We start from the raw sequence: 22,839 nt of genomic DNA on the forward strand, positions 1-22,839 counted from the left end.
TCACAAATATTTCCTTTTTTGAACAACCAAGTTTTCCAGACTTTGTACACTTTAATTCTTCACATCAAGTTTATTTAATCAATTATTAACGGTAATAAAAAAACGGACTGAGTCCTATCATTAAGTCAGATCCGTACAAATTCCCCATCATGCATCTCTGCTGAATCTGTCCGGCATTACTCCTGCAGAGACCGTGACATTGAACTGATACAACCTCGCCAGCTGATGCAGGGGTCTGAATCATCCCAACATCTGGGTGCAGAGCAGCTAACATAGCGTTAGCGAGCTCATGCACCTATTTCTGAGGGTGTTTTGGGTTCAGGGCAGCGGAATTATTCACTTTGAAGAGTTAAGGTGTGTGTCTGTGTGTGTGTGTGTGTGTGTGTGTGCATCTGTTCTTGCGGCCCACTCCCCAAAGGCTAGTCTTCACCCCCTTTCCTTTTATAGCCTCAGACATGTGGAGGGAGGTGTGTGTGTGTTGGAGGGGGTCAGCATGTGTGAGGGAGTGGCCCACTTCTACAAACATGGCGCCACGGTGGGATGGGTGCCGTGTAACTGTGTGACTAAGTGCCTCCCCTCTCTTCCCCTCCCCTCCCTCATCTGCGGTTGGGGGATGCAACGAGAGGCCGAGAGGAGAGAGAAGCCGAGGGAGAGCCTCGCCAACCCCTCACTCTCTCTCACAACACCGTGAGAGCCACAGGACTCAAGCTGTCCTCAGCACGCCCACACACACACACCGGAGCAAGAGACACTGAGAGTGTGTGTGTGAGAGAGAGAGAGAGAGAGAGAGAGAGGGGTACATAAAGGAGGGAGAGAGGTGCAACGTGGAGGCGAGAGGGAGGGGACGTAGCAAAGGACATAAAAGAAAATAAATAAATACAAATCCTGAACAGAAGGATTTTGTCTTTTCTCCCGAGGAGCTGCGAATAACCCTCGGAGAAGGATGGCAGAAGGGGGAGAGGGAGAGGAGGAGATCCAGTTCCTGCGAACGGTAAGTCCTGCTCACTTTCCTTTTTGGGAAACCGGCACCAGAGGAGATGAGGAGTTATGAGAACAGCGAGGAAGATAATTCAATTATTACTTTGCTGAAGAGAAGGGATTCAACTCGTGATCTAAAATTGTCTCATGATCTACCTCGGTGCTCTTCGGTTTCACAGCTCCTCCACTTGTATCACTTTGCTTTTCTGGCATCGGGTATTTCAGTCAAATCTGTAGTTGCAGTTTCCCGAGCCAAGGCTCCGCTTCTGTATATAGTTGACTATTTTTGCAGTGCCCTGAATGTGCCATGACCCGCTTATTAGTGTCTCTCTTTAAACTTGGTAATTGATTTCCTTCATTTTAATATAAAATCTTTCGTGTGAGCGCAGAAATCTAACCTACATTACCTTATTGTATTTTGAGATCATTTTCTCATTCTCATCTCTTTTATATTGCATCCAGAATGTTCTGGGCTTTAGGATAGGCCTGAGAGTGTGTGTGTGAGAGAGAGTTTATGTGTGCATATGTGTGTGTGTGTGTGTGTGTGTGTGTGTGTGTGTGTGTGTGTGTGTGTGTGTGTGTGTGTGTGAGTGAAAGAGCCCAGATAGATGGACAGGGGCTGGTGCATCTGTTAGCATCGTTATCTATTTTTATCTGAGGAAAGTAGAGCCCGTCAGTGTGGGGTGAGGCGGCAGAGCAACAAGCTGCCCGGGGCCTGCAGCGGACAGCTGGCCGAAGGCCGCGTCTCTCTCCGGGAGAAGCCGACACACGCTCACAGCGGAGAGATTTCCTCTTTGTAGTGTCCAACTTCACGGGGGAGGACCCTGACAAACTTACGTAAAACATTTGAATTCCAATTGAATTGAATATATTATTTTTGTTTTATTATACATTTTTCCTCATGCATTTGAATTCATAATCAACCACCTTTTGGGCCTAAAAAAAGATAATCCTAAAAAAGATAATTTTTATTATTATTGACACCTTGAATTCCACCTCGAGCTCCACAATATGTTTGCAATCATTATCAAAAGAATGATAATGAAGTGTTATAATTAAGTACCTTTTCTGACGCTCTTTGACTACGTATATACGACTGAAACTTCAACTGTGTTGGTCTTGAATGCCACTTTGCTTGAAATCAAGGATTTAGTCCAAACATTTGACTGATTTTTTTTTTTTAACGATGACATGATACACTTCCAATGAAAGCCGACATGCGACAACAATCTTCTCCAAATCAAGGGCAATGCGAGAAACAATCCTCAAGAGACCCATCTCTGCATTAACAAAAAAAAACACAGTGAAATGTATTTCTGTTAGAGCGGCGCTCTACTTCGCCGCCCACCACTTGAATCTAGTTAGCTGGGAAATAATAGTCCAGGCACAAAAGAGCCCCGACCGCCGCGCAGGAAGACCAAATCTAATTGACGGACGCGTGTTTCCTGTCAAGCCTGTGGAGTCAGCTCACAGTATCCCCAAGACGGCATTGCAGAGCACCGCGGCCGTCGCTTTCTGTTAAGAAATGATAAACAGTGTTTGCTTCTCTTCACAAACAGTGAAATGAGCAGCGAGGCTGGGCCGAACACTTTGAATGCCCTCAGCGGGTTTGTCCTTTTGGTGACAATGAAACTATGAGACACCAAACGCTTCAAAAGGAAAAAACAATACAGCTCCAGGTGAATTATTAATGACCCGTGCACTTCAATGGGTTTATCCTTGACACCGGCGCTGCCGGGGGTCAGGGGTTCAATCCCCAACGGGGGACAAGGGGCTAATAAATGTAAGCGCTTGCGGTGCTGAGAGATTCTTTAAGCGTCCACCACCCTTGTTATCCGTCTTTTAATTAGAGGCCAGTGATGGGAGGCATTGTGTGAGTCTGTTTTTTATTCCTTGGGGTTATGTTGGAGGAGCTTTTACCTCACCTGGACCAGCCGGGGCCAGCAGCCTGTAGTCATATATTCACCTGATAGCGTCTTTTTACATTTGTAATAATATGTGTATGCCCAGGCTCAAACCGGGTTTAGCTCAGCCCCTCAGCAATTTTTCTCTAGAGGTCATTATCTCGTAACAATTTAATGAAATGAACAAATGAGGATCTAAACCGAAGTGTCATTCCATCACACCACTGTGTCTCGTTTAGGATAACAACCTGGCGGCTCAAAATGGACTTGAGCTCATGTTCAAGGACACAAAATATATTCAAAATATATTGTGCGCACGGGAAAGTTTTCAAAAAAAGTCCTTTGCTTTCCCAAGTGATAGCTTCTGTGAGCTCAAAGCGTGGCACGTTTATACTGCCTATCGATAACTACAGCTAGTCGGCTGTCTTTCAGAGTCCAGGACAATGAGCAGGAACGATGTTTAAGATGCTTGCATGGAATAAGACCAAGCAGGAAGTGGAAGTAGCACAAATGCCATTTTTCAGGTTAAGTTAACTTCTATAGGGGTCGTGAAGACATCCAGCTGCTCTTCATGGTTGGCTCTCTTGAATCATTATTGTACAAGATTGAACTTGTCGTGCTCATGAGCTCAGGAGTCAATCATTTCCCCACAGTTACATAAATATTCTTTTGGTTGATAAATCCCTTCAATCCCATCGCCAGGCTCTTGAGTGTAATGACGCAACAAGCACACAAACTCTACAGTTGATTATTCGGGCCTTCTTCTTGCCTTCCTCCCCTGTCATAGTAATTACCTCCAGTTTGAGAAAGTCGTTGTTGTCTATTTGAGGAAGAAGCTAAGCATAATAATAATAATAATAATAATAGCAGCGTAATCCTGTTAGTTCTTTTATTTTTTATGTTTTTTTCTCTGTTACGCCACTTGTTTTTTCATTCCTGCTGGGAATCCTCCAAATCAGATGAAAGCCTGTGTGGGTGTGAGTTTGGGACTACGAGGCGATGTGGTTTGGATCCTTTAGATGCTAAATCCTGCTCTGCGTGACAGATGGGGAAAGATGTTCTGCGTTTCGCTCTTCTCCCCGCACACCTCCAGTGATTGTTTTTTCACATCGCAAAAGGCCACACACAGATTACTCAGCAGTGCTGCTTCAGTTTATTCTGGGTTTCATTGTTGTTCTGATACGACTCGGGGCCCGTGACTCACAGCACTGTTGTGGGACTTGAAGAGTTGTACGGTCCACACACACCAGCTGGTGAGGCTTAGGCCTGATCATCAACCTCCTCTTTAGAAAACAAAAACAAAAAACTACCTGCAAGCCCTTGAGCCCCCACATTAGCTGTCAAAGGATCCGCTGAGCTTGCTATAGCCAGCAGTCTTACCTTTAGAAACAGTGACACAGACTGCTGAAACACACCAGCGTCTACACCAGGTAACCCAGAGTTCAGACAACGGCACCGCTTCCTAAAAGCTGTGTCACTGTTTCACGACGCCACACGAAGCGGTGTGAATCACGCGGGCGAGAGACATTTGAAGGGGTATTTCGAGATCCGGTCCGCAACAGAGCTTTCCTTTTTTTAGCCTGCCACTATAAAGAGCGCACACTCTGGAGGGAGGGACTAGAGGAGTCGGTGTCCTACTTGCCAGCATCCTTCGGGAGACGTGTGTGCGTGTCCGTGTGCGTGTGTGTGTCCGTGTGTGTGTGCTCGTCCCTGTGCGTGTCAAGTGAACAGAGATCTTTTTCATTGTTGTGACCGTCAAGTGACAGAGTGATTTGCAGGTTAAAAGGGGGTGTTTTAATAACTTTTAGACAACTGTATTTTAATCATCAACACATTTGACCTAAGACTTAATGGACATTTTTTGACCCGCAACTGAATAATTCAGTGCTCACTGGGTGGATCTATGTTGTCGGGTTTTCTGAGCAGGATTGGACGATTTTAGGGGTTTCATGTTGTTGTTTTTTAGGTTGACTTTTTTCCCTCTATAACTATGCCTTCACTTCATGAATAGTAGGCTGGATTGGGGAAGTTGTGGTTTTAGCGTGTGTGTTTTCATCGGTGACTTTGAGGTGGTGCTTTCTAGGGTTGGGGTCAGTTGGTCAAGTTGGTTCAATACCCACATTTGTGAAAATCCGTTACCAAATCTTTGTATGCCTTTCTTTGATTGGCAATGAGCTAATTAAGTCATTTTGGAAAAAGAAAATGTGTAATTTATTAGGTGAAAAACCTTTGAGTGTTTGTACATATTGTAAATTCAACAATTTCATTCTCTAATGTAGTGAAAGTTAAACATAAATAGACTGAATAAGAAAGGTATTTGAAAGGATTCTGATTGGATGAGTGAATTCAACACTGGATTTAGGTGATGAAAACAATATCGCTGACCTGCCTTCAGATCAGCTGAGATCAGACTTTTGATGGCGTGTGTGTCCGGACACATGATCACTGTATTTATAAAGACACAGTAATCATCACTGTCAAAGTAGATTTGTTTTCGCTCTGTAGCCTGTTACCTGTTTAACAAACTGCATTGAGTATTTCTATTTGTTCTGCGTTCTGCTTTAAGACCAAGATCATGAAAATACAATTATTTTTAGAAGTGAAGAAAGTTGTTTATGGTCCTTTTGTATTTTAACCAGATGGTGAATCAGAAAACAAATCAATATAATAATAATAATAGAGTTTAATCTGTGATCTGTCTTCAATCTGATATGAAACTCCAGCGATCAGTCCTATCAGCTGCAGCGTCCAATCAAATAACTGATGAACAATAAGGGGACATGTCAGACGCTAAAACATTTCCTGGAAGGCTGCTCTCGTCTTTTAGATGTACAACATAGTTGCTTGTCTGCCTGTGAGCGGATTTGTTTCTTCAACTGGTCATTAAGTCGTTGAACTGTCCTTGTATGGGTCCTTCTCCTGCTGCCTCTCTCACTCAGCTGCCTGACATCATCAACAGGTAACAAAAGCAGGTTGCACAACCTGGAGGCAATAGAAATGCTGTGAATTAACCTTTAAACTCCACCTTTAACCCCTCTTTTCAACAGTCTCTCTTCAGGGTGCTAATTTTTGGATTCGACAGTTGAGATGACACTGACATATTTGATTTGGTTATACTGCCGCCCATTTCTACTGAGACATTGAGTCCACCCTCTTTAACCCAAGGCCTTTGTCCCCTCTCGCTCTTAACACACGCATTTACACGCATACATTGCGATCATCGGGGGGGTCTGAGCGAAACAGGGCTTTAGAAGTGCTGAGCTCAGGAGATGAACACGTCTGCAGCGGGGCCACACACACACACACACACACATACAGCACCTGCTAGTCTGCCTGCTTTGTTCACAGCAGTGTACACAATAAACAGGTGGTCTGCTCTCTCTCCGGCATGAGACACAGACAGAGAGAGAGAGGAGATCCTGCAGAAGCAAAGTGACACAACTGTTATGCAACGTGTGTGTGTGTGTGTGTGTGTGTGTGTGTGTGTGTGTGTGTGTGTGTGTGTGTGCGTGCGTGTGTGTGTGTGTATGTGTGTGTGTACATGCTAAATGATTAGCTCTGTCACCTTTTAAAACTCGAAAGTTCAAGCAACCTTTGCTGCGTGAACTGGTTGGACGGTAGACATCTAATAGTTTAAAATACACATGGTTTGGATGTATTAATCGTATGCAATCTAAATATCAAATCCCTATTTTTTTTTGCCATCGTTATCGTTGCCTATTCTATTAATACTTTTTTAATTTTGTATTCTGGAGTTAATGGAAACCAACTTTCTGAAACAAAGCAGCTTGGTGAGCACAATGGCTGGCAGGGATCGATGTGATTTGTTGTAAATGCAAAACCACTGGCATTGGTCCCTTTACTTTTTAAATGTTCAGAGTCTTTTAGAAGCTAATACAGCATAAAGTGTGTTGTAGCTAAACAAGTCCAGACGGGCCAATGTTTACTTCATCATTTCTCACTGCCTTTGTTCCAAGATGCCCCAAATCTTCCAGAATGTGTGAGTTCTGCCAGAAAGAATAAATATTTTGAATCCACAGTGCAGCCGTTTTGGTTTGAGGCACTTCAATCGTGCTGCAAAATATAAATCGGACAATATGGTCTTGTTGATGAAGAAGTTCGTAGTTAACTGTCCACAGGTGAGAAAATAGGATTTTAACCCTGTTTTCTCAGGTTTTTAAGCTTCATTTGGACTATGGGATGTTGCTTGCGTTGCACAATACATCTACCTGCATCTTAACTCTCTCTGATGTTTGTTTTTTGGATTACACATCAGGCCTGCTGGTCAGGAAAGTACTTTGTTTACTTCTCAGACAAATAATTCTTCAGTTTTTTTAGAGGAACTGATTGTTTTACACCAGTGTCGTCCTTTGAATAACGGCTGTCTGCCAGACTTCAAAAGACAGAGGTGGCGTAGTGTTTGATGTGTGCTCGTGTGCAGTAGCAGCTTAACTGAGCTGGAGGGGAAGGAAGCCTGTGTTTATAGGCTGTCAAAACAATATGTGTCAATGAAATGTAACATCAGTGTTTCTTCCAATCTGATTTGTTTAAGCCGAGAGGACCCGGTAACTCAGTTGAGAGTGAAAATCGTAAAATATGGGAACATATTCATGCTATTTTGTAGATAGGTCCTGGCCACCTATTAAAGGAGTTTTGGGATATTTTGCAGTTGTAGCCATTCTCAAGATGTTTAACCCTAGTTCTGTTCCCAGTGTTGTTGAAACTTGTAAACCCATTGAGCTTTAAGAGACTTTAATTTCCCCACTTCTTTAATTTCCTCACTTCAGTCACTCAAAAGTAATCAGCTTTTTTTGGGAAGCATTTGGCTGATTTTTGCTTTTTGCCCACCAGACGTGGAATCTAGCAATAATCTAAGCGTCCATGTTTTCCTGTGCTCAACCCTCTCTGTGAGCGAGGGAGTGCTCTTTCTCCGAGCGAGAGCTCCAAGTATCTGCTGGTCAGCAGAAGGAGGGAATGTGATAGTGACAGGTGCAGCCCCCTAAAATAGGAGAGGAGCTGAGGGGGAAGGCCCAGGCCAGAGTGGCCGAGGTAATGGGAGAGAAAAGAGGACCGCAAACGACATAACGAGAGGAGCACAGAGAGATAACGAAGAACATCAAACAAGAGAAATATAGCTGAATGTGAAAAAAAGAAGAAGCTGTATTTGGTCTGGAGATTTCTCAGTGTTGATTTGAGTTTTGACAAGTATATAGCCTATGCTGTTTGGTCCAATTGTATGTGTATTTATTAATGACATAATTGTTGTTTTGGTGTCCCACTGTCAGCCAGGCAGCAGAGACCTTTTTCTCTCTAATATTGTAGCTGCAAAAATCAGCAGCCTGAAGCTATATATATATTTCATAAACAATTTCACCAGTCAGATTGAAACTTATCTTGGCTTTTACATAGACATTTCGTAGAAGTAAACCTGTTGTATTGTGATACATTGTGCTATATTGTGAAGCAGACAGGTAAGAAGCCTTTGCTATAAACAGACTAAATCTTTGTTTGGCTATTTTAGAGGCGATGTGTGAGAGATGGTGTGTCGTGTATGTAACCTAAACTCTCAGCCAGACTTTATATATTCACACTTGGTGACTCGTTTCGTGTCCTTGGGCGGCACAGACCCTTAACTCTCAATCTACCGTGTCTTCGGGGGTGGATGTTTTATCAGGACCATGAAAAGAGTCTCATCTACAAAATGCTTTAGAGGCATTAGAAATGTTTGAAAGAAAGACTCAAAATAAGGGTTAAAGAGAAAATATGCAGGTTGTTTGGGGGATTTTATTCTTTATCTTAGAAGAAGTACAGAAAAAAACATGAGAGTGCATGGCTGAGGAAAGCGGGGGTGACTTCAAACTGCAGTCTGTGATGGAGGATCCTGATAGTGCACCTGCATAGTCTCTGCCTGTTTTCAAAGGGAAACCCCATCACCGCTCTCCCCTCTGCCTTATTGAACTGTTCCTCTCCTCCACCCACGTACCGCGCAATGTGCTGCACCCTCACTCTTTTTATGTCTGCAGAAATACAATCAATGTCCCGAGGTGTCCTGTATCAGCACACTGTGGTCAGAGCGTAACGTAAACAAAGAGCGTGCAGAACAGACTTGTGCAGAGGACGAGCTGGTGTTTCCTCGCTTAGAGCTAGTTCAGCAAGCCTCCTCGCTCCTTCGAGGTGCATTCAAAGGGAATTGGGATGTCCTTTAAGATTGAGAGCTTAGATCGATTTCCAGGTCCCAAGCCGGAGGGTGCTCACCATTTTTGCATCGGTTTGCTTCCTGCGCAGGGCGGGCGGCATGCCCCCTTGTCCGGGGAACCCTCTGTGTGCACCAACAGTCGGGCACTAGAGAATACACAACGGTGTCTGCTTTCAGGCGCTATCTGGGCCTCTGGCTGTTAATCTCCTCTGCATTACACACCTCTATTTGTGCACAGCAGGGTGTCTGTTTGTGTGGTTGTCTTGTCAGTTTACATCCAATTGTCTCTTCCTCTCCCTCTGACCCCAAACGTCCACACAGCCCCGGACGCTTCAGCCGCCAAGTCCAGGGTTGGGCTGCAACTCGACACCCACCGTGCTGATTCCCAGCACTGCCCAGAGCTTTCACCCCATGCGGCCTACCTGTCTCGGCCTCAGATACAGTCATGCGAGATTAGCTAATTATTAGCTCCCAATAAAGCGGCAGGTGCCCATCCTAAAAAACGCCTCTATTAATATGAGGGTGAGTTAAGCCCGGGGGGTTTGTGTGTCAGCTTTGCACATTGGAAGTGCTTCACAGGGAGACTCTTAGAAGGACACATCCCTGTAGTTGCTGATGCACTTGTCAGAGGACTATTATAAGTCTGAGTGCCCTAACGTTCAGGGTGAACTAACGGGTCCGGCCATGTACCAGCAAAGTGCTGGCTGAAGTTTTTGTGTTCATCTGCCCCACAAGCCAGTTTTTCTCAAGGTTCTGTCTTCTGTCCACAATTCCTTGCTGCAGCAACATTTAATGCGACACACCATTCGTCTGTCCATATCAACTGCTGTTGGCTGTATTTATGGATAACTTCCAGGAAGTGTGCTTCTGTTTCGGACAGAAATCTTTACTTGTACTGAACAGCATGGGGTTTGTCACTGTCGCCTACTTCCATTTTCTATGTGTTTTTAAATAAAGTGAAATAAAGCAATATCCATCTATCTGATGTTGTTTAAGTGCAATCGGAGCACTGCGGTTGTCTTTCTCCCTCTCATCTTTCCTTGACCATATGACGTTTTCCATTGAGCTCAAGGTAAAGTGTTTTTGACAGCCCAAGACTGTTCATTTGATGAATGAAAGGTTGTTTCCTTGTCCCTTTTTACTTTGATAATATTGAGTTGTATGATGTCCACAGACCCATAAAATACCCTATTCTATTCTGTTAATGGCTTCCCACAAACGTTCCTGTGGTCACTTACCCAGAGGATTTACAGTTTGTTCAGTGGTAATCAAAATCCAGACCACATATTTCTATAAAAGAATAATAGCCCTTAATTGCTTTTCAGGAACATATTTACAGAATGATTTGCGGAGATACAGAAATTAGATGCAATATTCTCTGCGTCCTCTGCCTTTTTGATCTTGCCCAGAGAGGTAGAAGGTTTGAAGCAGAGTAAATCTGCAGCGTGAGCCTGTGGCTGTAGAAATAGATGGATGGATAAACATTGGGGCATACATCGTCCACTGCTGTCATCCGATCGCACATCTCGCCTCGGAGCAGTGAGTCACTCGGTTTCTTCAGTCTGCTTTTAGACACCCACTAGCTCAGCCCTATCTCTTAATGGGGACTGCAGTCTGAGTCCGTATGCACTGTCCTCCCAAACGTGGCCAGTTTAGCCCAGTTTAGTCCATTTTAACCTTCTCGCTCAGCCCAGTTTCAACTTCTCGTCTCAGAACGTCCTCATAACCAAAGATCCAATGTCGCTGTAGTGCACATATCTACTGATCTCGGCTTTGAAGATCGGGAACTCGATCCCTCTCTTGCACAAGACCTCCTTGAGATTCACAGATTTGGCCTGAAAGCCCTGTTACTGCGGTCCGTGTTCGGTTTTAGTAACACTTTGAGTCTTACATTGGGTGGTGTTGCTCGAGTCTGCAGTGAAGGAGAAGAGGGCGCATTGCTCCACTTTCCAGAGTGCAAAGCAGGGAACACAAGGACGGGACGGGAGGAGACATTTCAAGGCTGAGGAGAGATAGATGATAGCCCAGCCAAAGGAAGCAGGGGACACTCTTCAGCCAAAGAAACACTAGAGGCCCCTGGGTATGGGAGAGGAGTCGATGTTATGAGTACACGGCTCTGCATCACTTTCCATGTTCCTGCCATGTGCCACAACCATGCGTACTCCTGTGCTGCGCCGCCTGTTCTCCTGAACGCCATAAGCCAGGGTTCATGTTGCTAAATCACCAGGGCGAGACAGCAAACGGGTCTAGAACGCGAAGACAGAATGATGCATTAGTCGTTGAGTGAGAGGGGACAAAAGTCCGAAATCTGTCCAGAACTAGAGTGAGGAATATTTAATCGGGTTAAGTGATGCATCCACTTGCGTAGTGACAGAGTAGAAGGAGCAGCTGGGAATGTTGAGTGTCAGGTGTGGGTTTCACAGGGGAGGTGGGGTGTTTATTGCCGTATTTACAGCGGCCTCTGGAGGGTCCGGGGTCTGACGAGGAGCAACAAATTGCTGTCCGTTAGCATTCTGCTTGTGGATCTGAGTTGCTCGTGTCTTTTGTACTGAGAAGAGCTGTTTGTAGCCGTCGCAACTGGTCACAAAAAAGATTTTAAAAAAAATGCATTTCTACTCTATTCTTTTATTTAATTTTATTGTTTTTAATTATGAGCCGGAAGCAGGGTTTCCTCTTCAGCACTCCTTATGAAGCATGTCACTTTAGTCAATAAAAGGTCGGTATTGTGCACAACATTGCTTGCACCATATTCAAGAAGTGCTGCAGAGACACAAAAGGACGTGTATTAAAATATGAAAAAGTGGGCGTTTCAGGGACAAGCAGCAGCCAAAATTAACTCAGTGGTGTGAACATAAAATAAAGTGTACGGCCAGCGACTCCAAGTCTTTTGTCTTTATGTGCCGTCTGCAGGATGACCAGGTCGTTCTGCAGTGCACTGCCTCCGTCCAGAAGGAGCAGCAGATTAAGCTCTGTCTGTCCTGCGAGGGCTTCGGGAACCGTCTCTGCTTCCTGGAAACCACATCCAACGCTCAGGTAGGATGCTGCCTGCCTCCCTCCTCTTTCTGTCTGTCCCGTTCTGTACACAGCCGTGTATGCTCACCAACTTTTTTGTTTTTTCTCCTTTTGCCTTACATGCGTCTGGCAGAATGTGCCCCCGGACCTGGCCATATGCAGCTTCGTTCTAGTGCAGTCCCTGTCGGTCCGCGCTCTACAGGAGATGTTGGCCAACAGGGTGGAGATGACCGAGGTAGGACTCAAAAACAGGAATGAAGAAATGAGTAATGGGTAGAGTGTATAGAAAGGGAATGTTTGTTTTTTTGGCAGCGATGTGAGAGATCCAGTTGGTGCTTTAGACATTTTTTGCCCATGAATGACAAATAAAGAAAGACACTTTGGTATAAAGTATATTTCTGACTGATGAAAACTATTTCTGTTCTTTTTAGCACACCATTTTCTTTTAGTTCAGTGATCCTCGGTATCTTTTTACTGAGATGAACACTTACCACATCTTTGGAAATAAGCTGTTTTACATAAGAAAACGAACACCAATTTAATCTCCACGTCCAGCATGTAACAAAGAAGTGCTTAGCTTAGCACAAAACCTGGAAACTCCAACAAAAGTGTCTTCCATACATTGTAAAACTATCCTTTTTGCGTGTTGTATCTTGTGTATTCTTAAAAACGTGTTGAAATAACATTTAGCTCATCCAGCGCACACTTTGGATCTAACACCAGCTAACACGGAAATAGGACTGTTTAGGAGTTAATGGAAGACATACTGTGTAAGCTGTTTCCTTCCACATCCGTCTAGGCTAAAAAGGAAGCAGATCTTTCTGTTTTGGATTTCTGAATTTGATCATTTATTTTTAATCAGTTTTAATTTGCTTATTTCAGCTATGCATCTCATAGTTGAAACCCAATTTTATTCCACTATTATTATTATAATACATTACCTATACGAGGTATACACAGAAGATGTTGCTTTACAGATGATAAATACGGGGTTATGTGTTACTTATAATTAAAAATATGTATTATTATAAATAATATAATTATATTTACTAACTGTATTCAAACCTGTAACACCACCATGCTAGTCCATGTATTAGAGGATTTAGGTTTCAGGATCCAGTCCTATGTTTTTTTTAGAGGGACTACTTTTCTAGTTAAAATATGGATCACAGATTGGCCGTTTCTCCATCATAAAGCGTACTTTACATGATAATTCTTCAGTCTACGTGAGCGCCATAGATGAACTCTGCTTTTATTTTCGTATGATTTTTTTAAAACTTTGATCTGACACCCTCCCCTCCGCTTCCCTTCTTGCTCCCTGCCAAGCAGGCAGTCGATTTGGACCAATGGGTATGTCTGTTAATGTGTCTGTTGTCCTGTAACGTGTGTGCCGATCAACCCGGCAACCGTCCTCGTTCCTCTGCGGTTGACCACTCACTGTCCTCCTGAATAAAACAGCGCTGTATCATTCACACATCTCTATCCATACCGGTCCACTGTCTTTAGATACAACCTTTATGATGGTACTAAAAACTGCTTAATGGAAAGATGGAAATAAAAACAAAAAAAACTTTATTGAAACATTTGATCTAGCATGGTGTCACAATGCATCATTCATTCACGTTTTCAAGCAGAAATATCACCAGCACATTTGTCTTTTTGCCTCTCACGGTACCTCACCCTGCTTGATGTTCCTTTTTTTGTTTCAGCACCTTTGTTCTTTGTTGACGTCGAGTTCATTTCTGTTCCCCTTTGTATACAGAACATATTTTCACACTGCTGAAAAAAAATACTTTAGCCCTATTCGACTTGGCTTCCTTTAAAAACATCGAAATTAAAAGTTTAATATGGTAAAAACTTAGTTTGTTGGTGTATTTTTCTTTTCCGATGCATAACTTGCCAAACATTTAAAAACCCATAATTCTGATATTTATTGTGGTAGTTATCTGTCTTTGAAGGCTGGTCCCTGAATCAGTGAGCAAGCTTTTGTAGGCTCAATGATCTTCTCATTAAATTGTTCTCATTGTTGGCCCATTGCTCCGAAAGTGCAACAAACTGAAGCACATGGCTGATTATTATGCAAAATGAAGTCACCAGACCCGAACCAATTTCACTCATCATGCCTAAACCAAACCAACCCAACCAACAAAGGCAGCGAGTACTGTCTCTTATCGGTTATTGTTGATATAAAAGTAACGGACAGATTTTAACATGGGCCAAAGGTTATACTGAGGAAACACAGAGTTGGCCCCCCTTTAAAACTCCCAGGTAGCATGTTTAATAATAGAGACAGATTTAACTGAGAATGTGGACAGAAAAGTCCACATTTCAGCTTGATTTAAAGACAGATGACAGACACCTTCTCTGGCTGAGGCTAATAGAACTCAAGAGAGGCTCTTGATTTGCTGCATTTAATAAGTTGCATTATTGTGGCTCGTCTGCTCAGATCTGGGAGTTGTGGACGAGCCCGACCTTTCAAATGGTGAGCGGGGCATTGAGAATTGCCTGGCATGCAGCCCAGTGGAGGGTCCCACCCGCCTCTGTCAGGGCTGGATGGGGAAACCCGACACCCCCAGAGCACTGGACAGGCCTATCTCCCTCCTAACACACACACACACACACACACTCCCACACCACCACCTGTGCTAACCAAGCCTGGCGCTTATGCACACCAGGGCTAACGGGACAGCGCTGGCACTTGACACACCTGCCCCTGACTGGTCCCAGTGGATTATGGGTGCTTAACCCAACAGAAGGGTTTAGCATTCTCCTCCTGGGGGGTCCTCTAAATGGTTGTTTGGGCTAATCTATCTATAACTCTTCCAGTAATTGTGTTTTCTTGTTCCATCCTTGCTGGATGTTGAGAAAAGGTAGGATGGATTAATGTTATGTTTGCTTTTTATGTGAGATTATAATCTGTGGTAGCTTGTTTAAAAGTTTCCCATTTGTTTTGCTTTGTCTGTCCCGTCATTGTGATGCCTTCTCTGAGAGTTATGATTTTTCAGCAGAGCATCGTCCCAGTTTCAGCAATATCTCGACACTGCTTTGTGTCTCATCAAGGTACATTTAAACGTTAAAGTCGGTCTTGACAGGCTGGTCTGGTAAATATCTCTCCATCTTCTTCCCCTCCAGTCATCCCAAGGTGGGGGTCATCGTACCTTACTGTATGGTCACGCCATCCTTCTGAGACACTATCACTCAAGCATGGTAAGTTGGTTTGAAGAAAATAATAATAACTAATTGATCAAAGGATGGTTTGGCTCAATTTTTTTTCCTGCCTTATTATTTTGTGTCTGCGTTGTAGCAAAGTAAAAGTCATGTAAAACCTTTCTCCCCAGTACCTGAGCTGTTTGACTACGTCTCGGTCTCTCACGGACAAGCTGGCCTTTGACGTGGGCTTACAAGAAGATGCCACCGGTAAAACCAAAGACCAAAAAAGCCTGCATTTCACTGATTACTGAAACATATTATCCTATAGGAGGGTTGTTAAATTATATATATTTATTTGTGATAATATGGTTTTTGAATTTCGCCGACTTGGCCACATCAAACTATTGACTATTGCCAGCAGTGCATATCTTCTATTGCAGTACATAAGCAATACATTCAATGGACTCTCTGTTTATCCTGCTGTTTATTCTGGCATCATGTTGGCTAAAATGTTGGTGACATTCTTATGTAAACAAACACACACATGTAAGCACAACGGGTAATAGCAAAGTCAGCACAAATGATTGAGGTCATGTCCATCTATGGTACAATAAGTCGGTAACCTAATTATCGGGACAGGCCTACAGTACATTTCTCTTTTGTGTGGAGCAGTATGTTAAAGTAGGTTAACAGGCAGGGTTTTAGTTTTTAGTTTTAACATATCAGTCACGATCTCCGTTGGGGAACTTCAGTTGTGCTTTGTTCTTCTTGCAGGTGAGGCATGTTGGTGGACCATCCATCCAGCCTCCAAGCAAAGGTCAGAAGGTGAAAAGGTCAGGGTGGGTGATGACCTCATCCTGGTCAGCGTCTCCTCTGAGAGATACCTGGTAACACTCCTTATACCCCATCCTCTTAAAACAATGGAAGATTAAGACATGGTTAATCTGTGCTAATCCCAATCTTTTCCCCTCCTCTTCTTCTCCTCCGTCCTCAGCACCTGTCCTACGCCAGTGGGGATCTGATGGTGGATGCCTCCTTCATGCAGACTCTGTGGAACATGAATCCAATCACTTCCGGATGCGAACTCGCTGAGGGTAAAAAACCTGCCAACAATTCTTTGCACACTGCCCACGCAGTTCATATAAACACACAAACATACACATTGATGAATGTAGAAGATCTACATGTTTCATTGTTGTGATTCACGTAGTGCACACTTAACATATCACAAAGAGACATTCACATACTTGCTGTGCTGCATATTCCTCCCCCCAGGGTTCCTGACAGGAGGCCACGTTCTCAGGCTGTTCCACGGCCACATGGACGAGTGTCTGGCCATCGCTACTCCAGAGGAAGGAGAGGACAAGCGCAGGTGAGAGGAAGAGGACGAGGAATGTTTTTCCCAAGCAGCAAACGTATCTTGTCAATCTGATGCCATATGATGGGATGTGTCTCTGCTGCAGGATGGCTCACTATGAAGGCGGTGCTGTGTGCAGTCAGGCTCGTTCCCTGTGGAGGTTGGAGCCTCTTAGAATCAGGTGATTCATTGATTCATGCCAGATGTACTTGTTGACAGAATTTATTTGGTGAGTAATAAGTCAATTTTATTAAGAGAGCTGGTTCCACAGGAGATAAGCTTGATAGCTAAAGGCTAAATATGGGAGAAATATATTTTCTGAATCAACTGAAGAGTCTAGCATTGAAGTAACAAATGCATGGATCATTTTGAGATGAGATGTGCCATATTTTTGCAATGTTACATAGGTGATATTATCAGTTTTCATGTGAGAGTAAAAGGACATATCCTGATATCTGTAGTAACTCTATTATGAGATATAGGAATAGGAATGTGAGGAAACCAAGAAGAGGATGATGTGCAACAAGTCTCCTTCCATGGTTACACTAATTACATGGATGTTGTGTCCTTGTAGCCTCATGGTTTAGCTACACTATTAAACAACAAAAAACAGAGAATGATAATAATGATATCGCAGTATTTGAAAGACTTTGTTGGCTTTTTAATATGTTGTCTTTTTCCCTAATTTCTTCCTGCAGCTGGAGCGGTGGCCACATGAAGTGGGGTCAGTCTTTCCGTATTCGTCACATCACAACAGGCCGGTACCTGTGTCTGGATGACGATAAGGGTCTGTTGGTGGTCGATCCAGAGAAGGCCAAGACCAAACTCTCCGCTTTCTGCTTCCGTGCTACAAAGGTCACAATCAACATTTTGAGTTTCTCTTGTGTCTTGCCTTTGATTTCTGTCTATTTGTTTCCATGCTTTGATTTCTTCTCTCATTGACCTCTCTGTGATTTTCTCCCTCTCCTCTCTCTTCCCCCCGGTTCTCCCGAGCAGGAGAAGGTGGACGTGGCTCAGAAGCGCGATGTTGAGGGGATGGGCATTCCAGAGATAAAATATGGCGAGTCCATGTGCTTTGTCCAGCATGTGTCCACAGGCCTGTGGCTCACATATGCCGCCCTGGATGCCAAAGCGGCTCGTTTGGGAATGATGAAGAGAAAGGTCAGGATCCTCACTGGGGATCAAAATACATTTTAACTTTCTTAATGTATCAGCGAAACGAAGCAAAACCATCAACGAAATGAAGAATTGCAACAATAAGGATGTATGTTTGAAGTGAACTACATTATTGCTCCCACTTTAACAGCATAAGAGTTTGCATTAAATAGATATTTGTGATTGAACTGAAATACCGTCCTGTGCTGTGTTGTGTACGGTGAGAGAGTAGCTGTGCAGGTGTTAGTAATTAAGACTTGGTGGTTTGGAGGCTTGGAGGCTTACCATACCTTTGTTAATCAACTGTTATTAGAATTATCACTAACACAATTCCTGCTGCCATTATAGATACTTTTAATATTTAGGGTTATGTGAGTTGTGGGCCGACTATTTTTTGCTTTATTTTCATCACTTAAACTGTAGTGAAATAGTGTTTATTATTTGCCGAGCTTCAATATGCTGTACGAATGGCGAATGGCCAAGTGTGTGTGACTCACGCTGAGTAACAGGGACCATGCCGGTTCTAACATCACATCAGCAGTCACCTGGAGATACCTTTCAATAACGATGTGATCCACGTCCCCAGGTCATTCTGCACCAGGAGGGCCACATGGATGATGCCCTCACCGTATCCCGCTCCCAAACTGAAGAGTCTCAGGCAGCTCGAATGATTTTCAGCACTATGGGCCTCTTCAGGCAGTTCAACAAGTAAGTGTCTGCATTTTGCTCTCATGCTCTCATTTGTTTATGGGACTAAAAGTGTTGTAATGTAACCATATTTTGATCTGAAACCTGCAAACTATGAAGTGGGATGAAGACATCGGTTGTTTGTATTCCTCCAGGGGTTTGGACGCTCTGAATAGGAAGAACAAGTCACCAGGGGCTGTGTCTCTTCCTCTGGAGGGTGTCATCCTCTCTCTTCAGGATCTCATCTTCTACTTTCGCCCTCCCGAGGAGGAACTGGAGCACGAGGAGAAGCAGACCAAACTTCGCTCCCTCCGCAATCGGCAGAACCTCTTCCAAGAGGAGGTAATCTGCAAGCTCTCTGCAAAGCCTCACACACACACACACACACACACACACACACACACACACACACACACACACACACACACACACACACACACACACACACACACACATACACTCGTTGTCTTTATCACTTGTGAGGACATTGTGCCAATTTACATTTAATCCCAGAAGGTTTACCATAACCTCCATCACAAGTACCGTAACCTACCTATCCCAAACCTAACCCTTCCCAAATCCTCCACCTGAAACTCTTAACTTTGACCAAATTCCAAGTCTTAACCCAAGTAGGACAAGAACAGACACACATGCTCTTTATTGCTTTATCTGCGATGACCACTAAAGAAATATAACGGGAGAATGGAAGAATATAGTTACTTTCAAGGCGTAAACCAAATAAGATGCTAGATGAAAATATAAACATCACCACAGAAATGCATAAGTCGGCAGCGATGTAAAACTCAGCAGCATTTGGCCAACCAAATGTATTTATTGTACTAGCACAGACATTTTGCATATTAAACACGCCATTTAGGCTCCTGGGATTGCTCTATATTTAACCCACTGTGTTAGTTTAGATGCAAAATGTTTGAAATGTTGACGTTGGAATACATACGGTACATGTTTTACCTTTTGAGTGATTGATTTTATTAATGTACAGTATCTAACATTGCTTGGTTATTACAGAGGGCTCTGCATCCGCAGCCTCTGAACACTAACGCAATATGCAATCCGACTCACCTGAATAGAATGACTTAGAAAACACACAAAAAAAAAGGTTAATACATAGACAATGATATTGTTGAATATCATATAATAATAATAATAATATCTAGAGATGACCCTATTTGACATAATACTCAGCGTTTTACTCTCACTTAAACATCACAGGGTCATGCCAAACCCTGAAATAGACCTAATTCTAATCTCAACATTAAAGCCACACTGCTGCCAGCAAAATAAAAATACATATAGAACAAAAACAACCATAATAATGATACGTGCATAACCTTTCTGGTCTCCCCCTTGTGTTTCTGCTTTTCTTTCTAAGGGAATGATCACCATCGTGCTGGAGTGCATCGACCGCCTCAACGTGTACAACACTGCTGCCCACTTCTCTGAATTTGCCGGGGAGGAAGCTGCAGAGTCCTGGAAGGAGATTGTCAACCTTCTTTACGAGCTGCTGGGTAGAATAATCCCGATGAACGTAACGTACAAATTATATGCTATCTGTGCTGAATAAAGTAACATTAATTCACACTGTGTTTCCTCTGAATAGCTTCTCTAATCAGGGGGAACCGCTCTAATTGTGCATTGTTCTGTGACAACCTGGACTGGCTGGTGAGCAAGCTGGACCGCCTGGAGGCCTCCTCAGGTATCCAGTGTGGCTCCTATGTTCACTGATACACCTACCAACTTCAAGTTGATCTTTAGAAGTGGCTATTTGCTTTTAAGGGTTGGCCGCACCTACTGTAGTTATTCGATGCAGCTTGAACCTGTAGACTGTTGTGAGCCTATGAGAGCCTAAAAACAAATATAATTCCTATCAGAATTGATGACTGTTACAATGCAATGTAATTGTCACTGCTAAAATGTGCAGTGACAATTGATCATATCCCTCCTCTCTATACACATAGGTATTCTTGAGGTGCTGTACTGTGTGCTAATTGAAAGCCCTGAGGTTCTGAACATCATCCAGGAGAACCACATCAAATCCATCATCTCTCTCCTTGACAAGCATGGAAGGAACCACAAGGTTTGTCTCTTCTCGCTGCCAGGAAGGTGAGGAGGAACGTTGCTGGCACGGTTGCTCACTTTTTTGCAGGCGGGGTTGGAAGGTTTTAGCATCCTGAAAGCGTATTTGGCTCTTAAAAAGCGCTTCTTGGTTATGAAATCCTGCAAGAATTGTAACCAGTGGGCGCTCTGCTCTGCCACATTTAAACATGGAGGTGATTGTCATGTCTGTCTCGGCTCCGCCTTCAGGTCCTGGATGTCCTGCGCTCTCTTTGTGTGTGTAATGGTGTCGCTGTGAGGTCCAACCAGAACCTCATCACTGAAAACCTGCTGCCGTGTCGTGACCTCTTGCTGCAGACCAACATTGTAAACTATGTCACCAGGTACTTGAACGGCTGTAAAGGGACAAATTGTTAGTTTTTGGAGTCTTTTTTATTTGTTAACTCCAAATGGCTGCTGTCTTTTCTCTTCTTTGCTCAGTTTGAGACCCAACATCTTCCTGGGTACATGCGAGGGCTCCACGCAGTATAAGAAATGGTACTTTGAGATGATGGTAGACTACGTGGAACCCTACGTGACGGCGCAGGCCAGCCACCTGCGTGTGGGCTGGGCTATGACTGAGGGCTACAGCCCCTACCCTGGAGGAGGAGAAGGCTGGGGAGGCAACGGTGTGGGAGATGACCTGTACTCCTATGGCTTTGATGGACTGGATCTATGGTCAGGTGAGATGATTCCCGATACGTGTTTACTGTACTGTTTCCCATGATGCTGTACGTCTTGTTCTGTGACTCGCTCGTCCTCTGCCCTGCCATTCAGGCACTGTACCCCGCCAGGTGGCTTCGCCCAGCGCACACGCCCTGGCTGCAGACGACGTCGTCAGCTGCTGCCTGGACCTGAGCGTGCCTAGCATCTCCTTCCGTATTAACGGCCACCCGGTTCAGGGCATGTTTGAAAACTTCAATGTGGACGGACTCTTTTTCCCTGTCATCAGCTTCTCTGCTGGAGTCAAGTAAGTACAAAATAAAGATAAGTTGCCACTCACATGTTAATGTCTTTATTTAAACAGTAAACCAATGCAACAAATATTAATGCAATGTATTTATTATGCTGGTGCAGAGGCAGATTTAACAGTCTCTCAGGTTGTCGGTGTACGCCCTACTAATGTAGGGATAGAGCTACAAAATGAAGATATAAAATATTAAAATGTATCATGACTTTTAATTCTATTAATGTCCTTAAATCCTCTAAATTACCTCTCAAATTGTCCCTAAAAATGTGAGAGATAGCAGATTTCACAACTGTTGTGTGTGTGTGTGTGTGTGTGTGTGTGTGTGTGTGTGTGTGTGTGTGTGTGTGTGTGTGTGTGTGTGTGTGAGGATCCTCACAGTGCTGAGATGGGACTATTGGTGAATTGGCTGACAGGGAGGGAGACAGGCTCAGGAATTGGCACAGAGATTAAATCAATTATTTCTTCATTATGAGTCTTGTAAAGATCAAGGCACTGTTGCCATAAAGGATTTAAGTAGCACATAAAGATCCGCTTCTGTCGCCTCAGGGCCCGGTTCCTCCTTGGAGGTCGTCATGGCGACTTCAAATTCATGCCCCCGCCTGGCTATGCCCCGTGCTATGAGGCTCTCCTGCCCAGAGATAGGATGCGTATTGAACCCATCAAGGAGTACAAGCACGACTATCAAGGGGTGCGCAACCTGCTGGGTCCCACGCTGTCCCTCACCCACACCTCGTTCACCCCCTGCCCCGTGGACACTGTTCAGGTAGGAGCCCCAAACCTCATGAGAGTATCTGCTGTATTGGTTTCTTTACGTTTGCTGACTTTCATTTTGCTGTTTAGATTGTGTTGCCACCCCACTTGGAGCGTATCCGAGAGAAGCTGGCAGAGAATATTCACGAACTCTGGGCTGTCACCCGCATCGAGCAGGGCTGGACGTACGGGAGCGTGAGTACTGAACCAGCACTGCAGCACGGACGCAACAGAATAGAAGTATTGATTTTACAACCTCAGATTCAGATGATTCGGAGCACTTGAATAGTGTTTGAATAGTTTGAAATGCTGCTGTGTGTATTAATTTTACAATAATGATCAGACTGTAAGTTATTGTTTATAATCTTTAGGGGCCCAGTATGTGACTTATGTACTTAAAAAAAGACTTTCGGGTTATTTTCTTTAATTCCAGCATACCGTAAAATTTCAATTTAAAGTTGAGCTCAGATTAAACGGCGACTGAGTTTAGACACCTGGTCTGATTGACATAGACGCTGCGAAGCATTTTAGTTTTATAAGTCCTTTGGATGTATATCATTTAAAA

The 22,839-nt window shown here is 43.8% G+C and overlaps 1 protein-coding gene across 1 annotated transcript in view; it reads left to right on the forward strand.

Moving 5' to 3' along the window:
• The first annotated feature begins 853 nt into the window (after positions 1 to 853).
• Positions 854 to 22,839, forward strand: part of ryr1b (ryanodine receptor 1b (skeletal)) — a 67,166-nt gene continuing 45,180 nt past the window's right edge. The window contains exons 1-22 of the mRNA XM_079224808.1: positions 854 to 991; positions 11,989 to 12,111; positions 12,224 to 12,325; positions 13,420 to 13,440; positions 15,223 to 15,297; positions 15,429 to 15,507; positions 16,015 to 16,127; positions 16,235 to 16,334; positions 16,516 to 16,612; positions 16,704 to 16,778; positions 17,296 to 17,452; positions 17,594 to 17,758; positions 18,339 to 18,460; positions 18,595 to 18,781; positions 19,833 to 19,968; positions 20,061 to 20,156; positions 20,419 to 20,537; positions 20,765 to 20,898; positions 20,996 to 21,237; positions 21,332 to 21,524; positions 22,071 to 22,287; positions 22,365 to 22,469. Coding sequence (XP_079080934.1) covers positions 944 to 991; positions 11,989 to 12,111; positions 12,224 to 12,325; positions 13,420 to 13,440; positions 15,223 to 15,297; positions 15,429 to 15,507; positions 16,015 to 16,127; positions 16,235 to 16,334; positions 16,516 to 16,612; positions 16,704 to 16,778; positions 17,296 to 17,452; positions 17,594 to 17,758; positions 18,339 to 18,460; positions 18,595 to 18,781; positions 19,833 to 19,968; positions 20,061 to 20,156; positions 20,419 to 20,537; positions 20,765 to 20,898; positions 20,996 to 21,237; positions 21,332 to 21,524; positions 22,071 to 22,287; positions 22,365 to 22,469 — 2,706 coding nt within the window. The 5' untranslated portion in view covers positions 854 to 943. The remainder of the gene's footprint in view (positions 992 to 11,988; positions 12,112 to 12,223; positions 12,326 to 13,419; positions 13,441 to 15,222; positions 15,298 to 15,428; positions 15,508 to 16,014; positions 16,128 to 16,234; positions 16,335 to 16,515; positions 16,613 to 16,703; positions 16,779 to 17,295; positions 17,453 to 17,593; positions 17,759 to 18,338; positions 18,461 to 18,594; positions 18,782 to 19,832; positions 19,969 to 20,060; positions 20,157 to 20,418; positions 20,538 to 20,764; positions 20,899 to 20,995; positions 21,238 to 21,331; positions 21,525 to 22,070; positions 22,288 to 22,364; positions 22,470 to 22,839) is intronic.

The sequence above is a fragment of the Taurulus bubalis genome (assembly GCF_910589615.1).
Source record: "Taurulus bubalis genome assembly, chromosome: 10".
Lineage (NCBI taxonomy): Eukaryota > Metazoa > Chordata > Actinopteri > Perciformes > Cottidae > Taurulus > Taurulus bubalis.